At 37.6% G+C, this 12,947-nt stretch overlaps 1 protein-coding gene across 1 annotated transcript in view; it reads left to right on the top strand.

Annotated features, from left to right (window-relative positions):
* The first annotated feature begins 320 nt into the window (after nt 1–320).
* Nucleotides 321–12,947, top strand: part of LOC107084716 (voltage-dependent calcium channel gamma-1 subunit-like) — a 22,978-nt gene continuing 10,351 nt past the window's right edge. The window contains exons 1-2 of the mRNA XM_015374674.1: nt 321–840; nt 10,177–10,251. Of these exons, the coding sequence (XP_015230160.1) occupies nt 603–840; nt 10,177–10,251 (313 nt within the window). The 5' untranslated portion in view covers nt 321–602. The remainder of the gene's footprint in view (nt 841–10,176; nt 10,252–12,947) is intronic.

Genomic DNA, 12,947 nt, shown 5'->3' with positions numbered 1-12,947 from the left:
CAGCTACTCTCTTTTTATAAATAGTTTATAGACAGATCCATATAACTGCACTGAGGTGAGATTCAATATCATGATATGGAAAGTAAACTGCAAGAGAGAAACTATCCAGTACTCTCCTAAAGCAAAAACTTTGAAATTTAACATGCATCAAAAAACAGCTATGATTATGCATTTATAATTGCCCCTTACTGATTTTAGCACAGTGATACCGTAATTGGATAAGCACAGAGCCTGACAACCTGACTCACTGGTCATTTATAGCATTTAAACCCTGAAGAACACTCCCATTCCTCACCATAGCAGACAGTTTGGTCATCAACTTCTGTGATCTGCCTTAACAGCTGACTATCTGAACTTGCAGCCCGTCAGTAGAGCGGCTGCTCATAGTGTGTGGGGAAAGAGGGGCATGAAAGTAGGACAGAGGAGTCTGGCCCCTTCCTTTCGGACCAGAAGCAAAGATTCGTGGCAGTGGGAGAGGAGACATTAGTCCTGTGTGGAAAGGAAACAGACAGGGTGTGCTGTGAGGAGAAGCCTCTGGGTTTCAGATCAGTCAGTCCACTTTTGATTTTTACAGATATTTTAATTCGACAGAAATTGGAAACATGCACAAGCGTACCAAGATAAAGATCGCCATCTTCGTGCTGCTGGTGGGCATGGCTTGCATGTTCACAGCAGTGGTAACGGACTACTGGGCAGTGCTCAGCCCACCAGTGGAGAGGTTCAATGAAACCTGTGAGGCGGCCCACTTTGGCCTGTGGAGATTGTGTAAGAAGCACATCTACATCACCCAGGCAAGCTTCGAGGAGGGTCATGGCTGTGGACCAATCAGCCTTCCTGGAGGTAAGAAAAAACCCTGGCAAAACATTCTTTAACTTTTGATGTTTGCAAGTGATAAAAGCAGTCACGTGACTGTCTAAAATTAATGGTGAAGGATTCTGTAGCAGTTCATGTGTTCAACTTGCATAATGTTCAAACTGTTTTTAGGAGTGTGGAAATGCAAGCAAGTGTCCGCTGTCACTACGTGCTCATCCAGGAGGAGTTCATTCTGCACAGATAATAACACCTGCAGACAGCCAGGTTTCCTTAGATCAAAAGCTTTTAACAAATCTGTCTAGGTTATTCGATTGATTTGACTGTGTAAAGTAACCAGTAAAATATCTTAAAAGCTGTAAAATATCTAAATAGAGAACCACTGATGATTGAAAATCATTAAAAAATCTCTCTGGTGAGAAGCCCCCCCCTCCAAAAAAAAAAAAAAAATGTGTGACTTCATATGTTTGCATTATTTGTCTTAATTGGTCACATTATTAATGTTGCAGGTTAATTAGGCTAAAGGATGAATCTAATGTGGAACAGCATTTGTGAGAAAAAAGTTTGCACAAAACGTCAACAAACTGCAAGAATGGTGGAAGGACATTAACCTCAATAAGCATGTGCAGTTTTACAAAATTGTATTTATGAATAAAGGAGAGATATCCACAGCAAACAATATTTAAAAAAAAAAAAAAAAAAAACAAAGCTTAGCAACATCACAGTTAATTTATGATTTATCAAGATGGGACTAATATGTCAAGATTGGTTTGGGTAGTAAAATAAAAAATGATCGCTTATTGTATTTACTTATGTCAAGGTTTTCTTCTCCCAAGATTTGTTTGTTTGTCAGAAAAATGTTTCAGTGTGAAAAAGAAAATAATCTTCAAGTGATCAGGAAAACCTGTAGTAATGTGATATTTATAGGTAGCAGCACTAGTTGTTTCAGTTCTACCATCAGCAACAGAATTCTGCTAAACATAGCTTGAGGGTGAGATTGAAACTTATTTTGTTTGAAGACGCTTTGAAAAAATATAGAGGTTTGAAATTTTTGTATAGGTAAAAGACAACCCTTTCAGAGACATAGAGAGGTATGGGGTATTGCAGGCTAACAAAAGACGCCAACAACCCCCATTCCAAAGTTGTGGACCCGTTTGTCTGTTTGAATTTGCATCTTTTCTAAACAAAAACAAGGCTTTGTTGAGCTACTGTATAAAGCCTCAAACTCAACGCTATTCCTGACATTTTGAACTGAAGGAGCTTCCTGGATGGGAAGCGAAACTTCTTCAAACTTGGAAGCAAAGTCCAATTGATTGCTTCTTTAACTTATCAGCAGATGTTTTTAAAACAGCTTGTATTCAGCTGTCTGACTGACCATTATATGAACAGCACTCAGACTATAAGTCAAGCAGCTGCTGAGCTTTTGAAGTCAGCCTATCAATTAATGGCTGGACATACATTAATCCCGACTACTCACAGAAATAAGCTAATTCTTTGCTGATGGCTGGTGTCTGTTGGGAAGCTTGCCCTCTATTTGCGCTGCAGGTCTCCTGCAGGAACAGATGAGCTGCCTGAGGCGGGGCTCACTGATGCAGACATGCAGAATTTTCTCAATGACTTGACCCACCCAGACATGCGATGATCTCTTCAGATTGAAAACATTAATTCAGAAGGAAAACGTGTAAATAAAGTTATTCAGGAAATGTGATTAATTGGAGAACATCTGAGCATATTTTAAAAAACATATATCTATATCGAAATAAATCTAATTGCCCCCCTCTTGCTATTTACAGTTGCTGCTGTTCACCTCCAGCTGTGCAATCTTTATCTGCACATCCAGCGTTGCAGCCACACCTGAATTATGAGAAGTCTCCAGTTTGGGGACAGTTGCAGCTCTTGTTGCAAACATTTCCAAGTTGGCAATTATGGCACAAGCTTAAATGTGCAAGCCAGACACAAAAACTTTAGCTTATGCTACCCCTATAACTTTAAAGTACAGTAAACAATGATTCAATCGAACCAACTGTTCATTCATCTACAAACGGTAAGGACAGTGTGATATAAACACACATGGAAAAACAAAAAAAAATGTTTTTTAAATTTAAACCATGTTTAGTACCAATGTCTTTAAGACAGCATCTTTAATGATTGGAGAAAAGAGTTTTTACAACTGTCCCAAGTCTCCCCTGTACGAGAAACAAAATAAAAACAATATTAATCGTAGAATTTGGAAATGATACTCCTCTTTACTGCTTTATCAACAGCTATGATTAACCTTTCTAATTCTTTGTTTAGTTTAATATATGTAACCAAAGCAAATGGCTTTCATATGAACGTAACAGGAGAGAGACCAGCTTGTTGTTTCGGCAGTGAAACCTTATTAAGGCTAAATTAAATTTCTCTGAGACTAAATCCTAAAATCAAGCTGAACAGCAGAAATAATCTGGAGACCTGAAAGTCTTTAGTGGTAGAAATGGAAATGTAAGGATGGTTTCTATTAAGACTGGAATATGACATATAGATAAACAGCAATACAAAATTTAAAGTCACATGAGAATAAAGAAGTTTTTATTTTATTTTATTTTCTTAGTCAGAGCATGTGCAAAATGCCATTTTACTTGGTGGATTTGGCTGGCTGTGGTGAGGAGTTTCGCTGTTAATCTTGGACCCATGCCTTTAGACAGGTGTCAACATCTGATTAAAAACAGGACTCAAACATTTGGCAGGGAGATCCGCAGCAGTGAGTCACAACTGGAAAGTATGGATTGGCTTTGTTTAGGAGAATGCTGACAGAGTACAGATAGTGAGAGGATGGAGGGATAAACTAAGACTTATTCCTGCTGTTGCTGGTGCGATTCCTTTATTTAGAGAAATGAAATATCTGTTCTGTTAGGGTCTCTAGTTAAAATAATACTGAATCCTGCATGTTAGATATACCTTGTATATAAAAAAATTTTTTCACATATCTGAAAACTTTTAAGCCAATACATTTGCACTCTCCATGTGCTGCAAGTATGAAAATAAACAGAAGGCGTGCAATGCATTTTACATTGCATGCAGCAAGCACTGCTGTTGGTTCAAAAATAAGCTATGTAAATACTCAGCTGTGCTGGGTCAGAGCCCTGGGGGTCAAGTGTTCATGCACACGCCCATCGTTTCTTTGAGGGACAGGGCCTCATGGCGGAGTGTAAGACCTGTGGTTCCACCAAACCCCTCCCTTAAGACCTGCCTGCAGCAGCTTGTCTCCTTGCAGGCCACATGCCAACTCAAACTACATCACACTGTCCTGGGATAGGCTGCACAGTTAAACAAAAAAGTCAGGAGGCCCAATGGTATCTTGGTATCTTAAAAGCACTTAAGTGCACAACCAAACTATAAAATATGAAGACAGCATGCTAGCAATGTGTTTTACATATAGACAGACACGCATGGGGTGCTGAGGTGTAAGTAACCATATCCTTCATCTGCCATGCCAGACATGAACTGACTGCAACTACTAAAGTTGTAAAACAGTTACAGATCTTGGATGATTAGACCTAAAACTTCTTCTGACAGAGTTAACTGACAGCACACATCCAAAAAAGAAAGTCTAGAAACATGACAGTGTACCAAGATCTTGTTAAGCTAATGTCCTCACCTGATCCTTGCAGACATGACAGATTTCCCTATTTAGAACAAGAGATATGTTGCTTAATGTGTCAGGGCAGCCAGCAGGACAACAGCCAATAATAAAAGTGACACAGAGTGAGGATTTTACTGAGGGGCCAACAGATAATCATAGATGGAGTTTCAGTTGGGCCCTATAGGGATTTTTTTAAAGACTGGATATGTACTGTACTATGGATCTGTACCACTGAATTTTGGATCATATAGTGTCTTTTGTGTGAGACTCACTTGGGCTTAGAAAATAGAGCTCATATTGGCAAAAGCAGCTGACTGCCTTATTTAGGTCAGAGGTGAGTCTCAGTTGCTATGCTTATATAGACATAAGGAGTCGCAATAAACAGCTGATCAGATTAAGTATCAGATTAAGTGTCGTGTAAACATGTCAGTCAAAATATCAGAATCAGAAATCAGATTCTGCTGGATCGGAATAAAATTGTAATCTGAGTGAAAGTGGTAGTTTTTGCCAATGCAAATTCTGATCGGCATGCATGTAAATGCTTGTCAGGACTGTGTTATTCTAATGAGGCAAACTAACCTGGTGTATAATTTGCACACTGAGGTATTGATACATATTTCTGCTTTCCGCTGGCTACATTTAATTCAATTTACTTTACTAATATATCGCCAATTCTTACAGTCAGATTGGTTTAAGGTTTTTTATCTAATTCTGGGCATACACTGTACGATATTTCCAATCGTTGCATGTAGCTGAAGCTCAAACTGTACCTAGTAACTGCAGGGTTTAAAGTTCCCAGCTCATGATGTTTGTTCTTACACTGTACAGCCCGACGCTCTAATGTGATCTACCTGCTCACACTGCACGTCCAAAAACCACACATCGGACTCAGCGCCGAGAATGGTGCTGGTCGGACTCGTCAATCTGGAAGAAGAACTCCCTTGTTTGCACATGCACAGTACTTGAGGCTTTGGTCAATCGGCTCGTAGCTCTGTTTTAACAGCAGGATTTGCCCACAAACCCAACATAAAGGCCAACTGATATATAGACATAAGGAGTCGCAATAAATAGCTCATCAGATTAAGTATCAGATTAAGTGTCGTGTTTTAACAGCAGGATTTGCCCACAAACCCAACATAAAGGCCAACTGATTTTCAACCATGTTAGATTTTTTCCCGACCTTACAATTTCTGATCTGGAGGTGGCTGGGAAAGGCTGATCACCCCTCGTTAACTCCTGTGGACTACACGACGCAGGACACAAAATGAAGCTGTAACTTGGCCCCATCCAAAAAATTATCTCATGACTGGAAAATCTTCCCACAAAGGGCAAAACATTTAGGAACCCCAGTCAAATAAAAATTTTGCAGAATGGGAGAATAGAGATAGAATGAAGCAGAATAATGAAAAAGGGTCCCTATGTCCTCCAGCAGTCTAAGTCTATAGCAGCATAACTAAAGAGATAGCTCTGTATAACCTGAGCCACTCTAACTATAAGTTTCATCATGCTATCATTGTATTCTGAATGGCATGTTTACACATTTTTAGTCTGATTGGTTATTTTAGTCTTATAATTTATATCTGTACCCATCTATGACATACAAGTGACAGGCAATGGCACAACAAGGAAGTCTACCTGGAACCATTTTGAGTGATTTACAGATCCTGAAAGAGCGCAGAACTTTCCAGTGATGTCTTATATGTCAAAACTGAAAAAGAATAGAAGAAGATATGAACATTTGAATGTTTCTCTGCAAAGATAAAATGGCTCACCAGATTCTTTAATAATTAGCCTTTTATTTGAATTCTTAAGATATTTTTGTGTCACTCACCAAAATGTAAAGTTGTGTGCAAATTATGGTATTTTAAGGATTATAATTGTCCTACATTAAATCATTACTGTCACCTTACATGGGACCATCTCATAGTCTGTGGACAATGTCATTTATGGCCTATTATTAGATCTATCTACTCTTGTATGTCCCTTATGTAAAAATACTGGATCATTCTGGCTGCTGTAGGATAGCAGCTTAACTAAATATTAGCATTAAAAATTGTTTGCGTATTAAGATAATAAAAAGGATTTTACCTGTAAAAATTTGATGAAAGTTGGCAAGGAAAACAGCAAAAACCTCCCCTACACTTGTTCTAAGAATCCACTATGGACATGGAGAAGGTATCTGACAAGACCAAGGTCTTCATAGATGATTGCATCCTCACAAGGAGGAGGAGGTCTTAGGCTCATCTATGTAGCTAAAATAAATCTGTAAAGAAGAATAATGTGCTTTTTTCTGGCCACAGATAGTAGCTGTGAACTATTTTTTAAGGGTTTAGATGTCGGAATGATCCTTTTGGATTTGAAACCAGGTGACATGCTTAGTAGATGGTGCAGAGAAATTATGCAATTGGAAGTAGATTTTGTTTAGCGTTGTAAAATGTTGATAAGGAAAAAGATCACTACCGCACTTATTTTAGTTAAGTTCTTTGTCACAATATTGCTGGTTTCTATGCAAGCATTAAGGTACACCAACAGTTTTAAAGGTCACTAATTATTAAACATTCTGAGAAATCAGTTCATTATTTTTAAAAAGCCACTCCATTGACAACGTAAAGTCTCCATTTTAGCAAAATCATAGAATCTAGATAACCTACTAAAGGTTTTATGTGAGGAAAGACTCTTCTTAAAGAACCTTGATCATATCTGGAGCTGCTGCTCCAAACGATAGAGGGAACACTAAAATAAAACATCCTATATCCCTCTGAATAAAATTATTATTATTATAAAATTATTGCTGTACATCTTTATTTATCACATTCTGGAATGGGTTGAGAGCAAAAGATAAAAATGAAGTAAATTGTTATTTTTACACAGAGTTCTGGATTTAAAATCAAATTCAAAATAAGAGGCGGGAGTTACATGACAGGTTGATCCAACCTCAGTGGAAATTCCTAAATACAAGTCAAAATTAGGCTCAGTAGTACGTGTCTGTCTGCCCTCCCTACAACACCTGGGCATTCTCACAAATGAGGCGGGGAATCCCAGACCTGAATCTTCACTCCTGTAGAGCAATGAAAAGTGATGCCCCAGGTCTGCTTGATTAGATTCAGTTCTTGACATTAATGCACAAACTGCTGAAACCCTTCAGCTACATAAGGCCTAGCATTGTCATGCATGTGAAGGAATCCTGCATTAGCAGATGGTTTTAGGATCTCTGGTACCTGATGACAGTCAAAGTATCTCTGGCTAACACCTTGAGTTATGCAAGAAATTCCTCCTCACAACATTACTGACTGACTTCCAATCCAGTCATGCTGGAGAATGTTGAAAGCAGCATTTCACGTCCATCTCATGGGCTCAGTCTGAACCTTTTCTCATCTGTAAGAAGCACAGAGCGCCAACTGTGATTATGCTAAACCCTCTTGCAAAACACTGGCCGTAATCACTGCTGGGCTGTAAGCAAAAGCCGCGCTCCTGGACATCCGGCCCTCACACCACTCTCATGGAGGGTGTTGTTGACAGTTTGAGCAGAAACATGCACATTAGTCACCTGCGAGAAGTTTATTTTGGAGGCCTCTGGTAGTAATTCTCCTGTTTCTCGTTACACAAAGCAAGAGGTCCATCCTATTGCTGAGTCGTTTAGTTTCTAGAGTTTGCTTAATGTCTGTAAATATGCTGACTGGTTTAGAATCTCCTCCATCCTCTGACAGAAATAGCACTCTTTCGTTCTACACCCCGCAGTAATGTGCCATCTTGGATGAGCTGCACTTCTTGAACAACTTCTGAAGATTGTAGACAATGCCTAATGCCATCTCTAAGGGTGAAGGTGCCTACAAAAATCAGCCACGAGGAAATTGTCTGTGATGACCACCTGGAGAATATCTCTTTTATGGGGAGGTCTTCGTAATTGCCTTCACCTGTTGTGTATTTCATTCGCAGTAATCAAGTAAAACTGATTGACAATCAGCAGCGCTTCCAACTGGACAACACGGTTTTACAGAACTTGGAGTTACAGTTTGTGGTTCCACTGTTCTTTTTATTTTTTCAATCAGTACATTTACCTATTTTAGTTCTGTTTTTCTGTTTTGTAAAATGTGGGGGTAAAGAAAATCAATTTAACCGGCAAAGTTTGTCATATTGCTAGCTGGAAAAGAAATCAGAAAGTAAATGTTCTGTTCAACCACCATAAACATAGAAAATGGCAACTTTTATAACCTTTTTATGACAGAAAAATAATAAAACAAATTTGGAAGCTGTTTCCCTGCCTTTCATTTCTCTGTCAGGTTTGACTCAGAGGTATAACTCATTGAAAAGCCTCTATTGCACCTCTTATGTGGCATCAACAGTGAAAACAGTGGGGCTTGTTGCTTAGTAACTACATATCTGTTTTCTCTCTCTTTATGGCCAGTCCCTGTCCTTATTCATAAAAACATCTTTATTTGTATGCAGACCCACACAGTGTGTTACGTGACACTGAAAGCCCTACGTTTTAAAGGCAGCCTTTAGTAAACATCAAAAAGCTGACTTTTTTCTTTACAAATAAGATTGTTTGGGCCTCTTAGAGTAAACTCTGTTTTTTTGCTTCATTTCAGGAACCTGGCACATTTGAGAACATTTTAACAAATGGATCATTTCAAAGCACAGGGAATGAAGAGCTCATTACCTTGTAAAATTAAGACTTGTCTTGCATATTTCCAGATTTAACTTCTTAGTGTGAGTTCTGGTTCCTTTTCAACCTTGAGATTAATACTTTCAATGCTGGTAAATATGTTATTTAAAGCTAATATTATTTGATTTGAGACATTCTGTATGAAGCCCATATACACAGTATAAGGCTGATAAGTCCCTTATAGCTCTCATTGCCTACTTTTGTGCGATAAATGTAAAATATGTTAAAGTTTTGACATTAATTCCAATCTGTTTTGAAACTGGATTCAATGTTTTATAGTCCTTGTGAAGGAACATTTCCTCCACCCCACAAATCACTGCACAAGCACATAAAGCAAATCTGCTTCATTCAAACAAATCCCAAAGGTCTAACACCTCTTCTGTAAGAAAAAAAATCTAATAGTGATCTGGGTGGCAAAAGCAGTTACTCTGTGAGTCAAACCGCACAAAGCAGAAAATTCAGAGTGGCAACCAATTTAGTCTTAATACTATCTAGAGGGTGTAGGTTTTAAGATGCTTTTAGAGCATAAATGTGACAGATCAGACAGTGTGAAGTGTTCCATTGGAAGCATGGCATTCACAAGGTGTTCAGCAGCAGGAGCTCAGATAATGGTGTGAAAAAGATGGGAGACAAGGCTTAAAAGGTAGAGTGAAAAGGTCCAGTGGTGCACAAGAGGAGGAAGACATTGATTGGGGGGAAATGAAGCTACATGTATCATAAAAAAATTTAAAAACTGGTATTTTCAAAGTAAGAATGATTACTGAGTTTGGATACATTGCTGGGTTAAATTTAAACATACTAGCAAGATGCTAGTATGTTTAAATTTGTTTTAGTGTCGTTTTGTCAAATATATTAATTTTCAAACTCCTTATTTTGAAGAAATGTTTTATGCCTTCAGTTCTAACTTGTTTTAAACAGGAGGATCTCTTTAAAATCTTTTTATCCAAAAGGCAAAGCAATACATTTTTTTCATCAACTTCTAAATAAATGCTTCACACTTACACTTCTTTCTGTGAACGTACCTCAGAGCTATCACATCGTTCAGATATTTGAAATCTGTTTTCTTCTCTTTTCACAGAGGAAAATTGCACTTACTTCAGGCACTTCAATCCGGGACAAGATGCTGAGATATTTGAATACAAAACACAAAAAGGTATGTTGTTCTCTAAGTGATGTGTTTTTGAAGGTTGTTTTCTCTCCATCCTGTCAAAACAGTGAAGAAAGAAAAAATTATTTGTTTTCCTGAATTTGTTGAGTGAATGTTTTCCATTTTGTGAAATTGGAAATCAAAGAGATCCAACCTCCTTATTTGACATTTTGTTCCACATTTCCTCTTTTGAGTGGATCAATGGTCACTATATCCATACCTGCATATTTATCCTTAGTGTGCACACATGAAGGTTTGTATGAATAAAGATGCACTTCAATGTCAATTTAACTTTAAGGCAGTGAAACTTTTTCAGCTGTAGTGTTCTCCAATTTCTCTTTCCCCTTTCAGTTGCTAAAGGATAATTTCATCTTAAAAAATTCATTTAGGATTCTGAAGCAGATAAAGACTGTTCTGAATCTCTCTGATTTCTCCATTTATGCCCCCATCTTTCAGAATGCAGCATTTAAGCCAGGGAATTTGGATGTAGTTTTCAAGCACTGGTTATATAGAGGCATAGCTGTTGTCAAGGATTTATACATCGATAACAGCTTTGCTTCCTTCACGCAACTCCAGTCCAAATTTGGTCTTCCTTCTAGCCACTTTTTCAGGTACCTGCAAGTTCGCAATTTTGTCAGACAAAATTTCCCTCACTTTGAGACCATATCAGTGCAACATAGCTTCTTCGAGCTTATAAAAAAGCCCCCCACTTCTAGAAAGCTAATCTCTCACTTTGTTAATCTTTTCAGTTCATCTCCTTCTACCAATCGTATAAAAGAGGCCTGGGCTTCTGATACACTAGTCGAAATTTCAGATGAGATGTGGAATTTGAGTCTGTCAAGGATCAAAACCTGTTCCATTAACTCCAGATTGCAACTTATTTAATTAAAGGTTATCCATCGTTTGCACTTTTCTAAAACCAAACTTAATAAGCTATTTCCTAATGTCTCTCCTATATGTGACAAATGTAAATCAGATAATGGGACTTTAGGTCATATGTTTTGCTCTTGCCCTACGCTTATGGACTTTTAGTACAGAATATTCAAATTTTATAGTAACGCTTATGGCAAAGCTCTATATCCGGAAAACCATTTGACAATTCTGGGTTGCTCTAAATTCTCGGTTACTCTTCACATGTCTCTGCAGCAGGCTCTAATGTTTGGTTTGGTGGTTGCAAAACGGGTTATTCTGAGGGAATAGAAATCCTCTACACCTCCATGCTTTAAAAAAATGGTTCAATGATATGGTGTCCTGTCTTGAAGAAATTCGATACTGTTTGTCAGACAATCATGATAAGTTTCTAGATGTGTGGGGTCCTTTTAATAGACATATTCAAAATAATGGGTTAAAATTACTCTTTTCTGGACCTCTTTTCTTTTTTTAATTCTTTTTTTCATTATTTATTATCTCAATACTGTCATCCTTTATTGTACTCTTTTTATTTAAAAAAAAATTTTTTTATTGATATCCCATGTTTTATGTTGATCCGCTTGATACAATGTCTGCAGAATTATTTGTTGTCCTCTCTGACTCTGCCTCGTGCTTTAATATGCTCTATTAATATAATAATAATATAATTATTCTCTTATCAGTTCTTCAGTTTGCTGACACTGTTTTGTCTTGTTTTCTTTTTGTTTTTGTTGTACTTGTTTTGCTGTATTTTATTTTATTTTTTTCTCTTTTTTGTCTTGTCCGTTTAACTCTGAAAATGCATAAATAAAATAAGAAAAAAAAAGAAAAAAAAAAAGAAAGTGAAACTTGCATAATATTAAGAGTCATTGCAAATCCACTGCTTAAATGCAAACTCATTTTATAAGATTATATTTAATATGGTCCGCAGCTCATATTCTGTTCAGAAGATTATATCAGACCAAGTGGAAGCCAGCTGAATAAATGATAAATCTATGTATTGTACAGCATGGGTCTCCTTTTTATCATGGCATAGAGGTTATCAAGGTGCAGCGATGCTTAGGTATTAAAAGAGGCTCAGTTTACTTAAACAGTAGCATGAAGCTTGTCTACAATGTTGGGTCTGGAAAGTTTTCATTCAATTCTACACTGCCTCTTTATGATCGTGTAGTCAGGGAGAAAGTCCTGAGGGAAAATGGTTTAACCTTTATACAGAGCTTGTTAGCTGAGGGGTATGTTAGTTCAGAAATGTTCTGAATGCTTCCTGTGTGGATCGTGTCTGGTTAAGGAGGGGTATTAACAGGGACAGAACGGCTGTAGCTCATGTCCTGCACAGGTCCATCAGTGGTGATTCTTTAAACTCTGTCCACACTTTGTGACTTTGCCCTAAATCATGGATTAAATTGCTTATTAATCCTCCTGAGGCAACAGTTATTCCTGATGTTTGGACCTCTGTTTATTCCACTTTTTCCTTTCGGTTAACTTTCCATGCCCTGGGTTTCAGCACTCACCTTCAAAGCTAACCGGGCTCATTGAGGCTGTCAGTCCCTATGATTGCTAAAAGACATGATGATTGAACATACTATTTTATGTTAAAGGTGAACAGTATTTATTTTTAACTCATTCTGGTTGAATAAAAAGATTATATGAAAGATTTATGTTTTCTGCTGGTGTTTTGTTTTGTTTTTGCTCAGTTTGTTAGTAACTAAAGCTCCCTTTATACACTATATTGCCAAAAGTATTTGCTCACCCATCCAAATTATTGGAATCAGGTGTTCCAATCACTTCCATGG

This window comes from Cyprinodon variegatus, unplaced genomic scaffold (genome assembly GCF_000732505.1).
Source record: "Cyprinodon variegatus isolate N-32 unplaced genomic scaffold, C_variegatus-1.0 Scaffold107, whole genome shotgun sequence".
NCBI lineage: Eukaryota > Metazoa > Chordata > Actinopteri > Cyprinodontiformes > Cyprinodontidae > Cyprinodon > Cyprinodon variegatus.
This window is presented reverse-complemented; position numbering and strand designations above follow the sequence as displayed.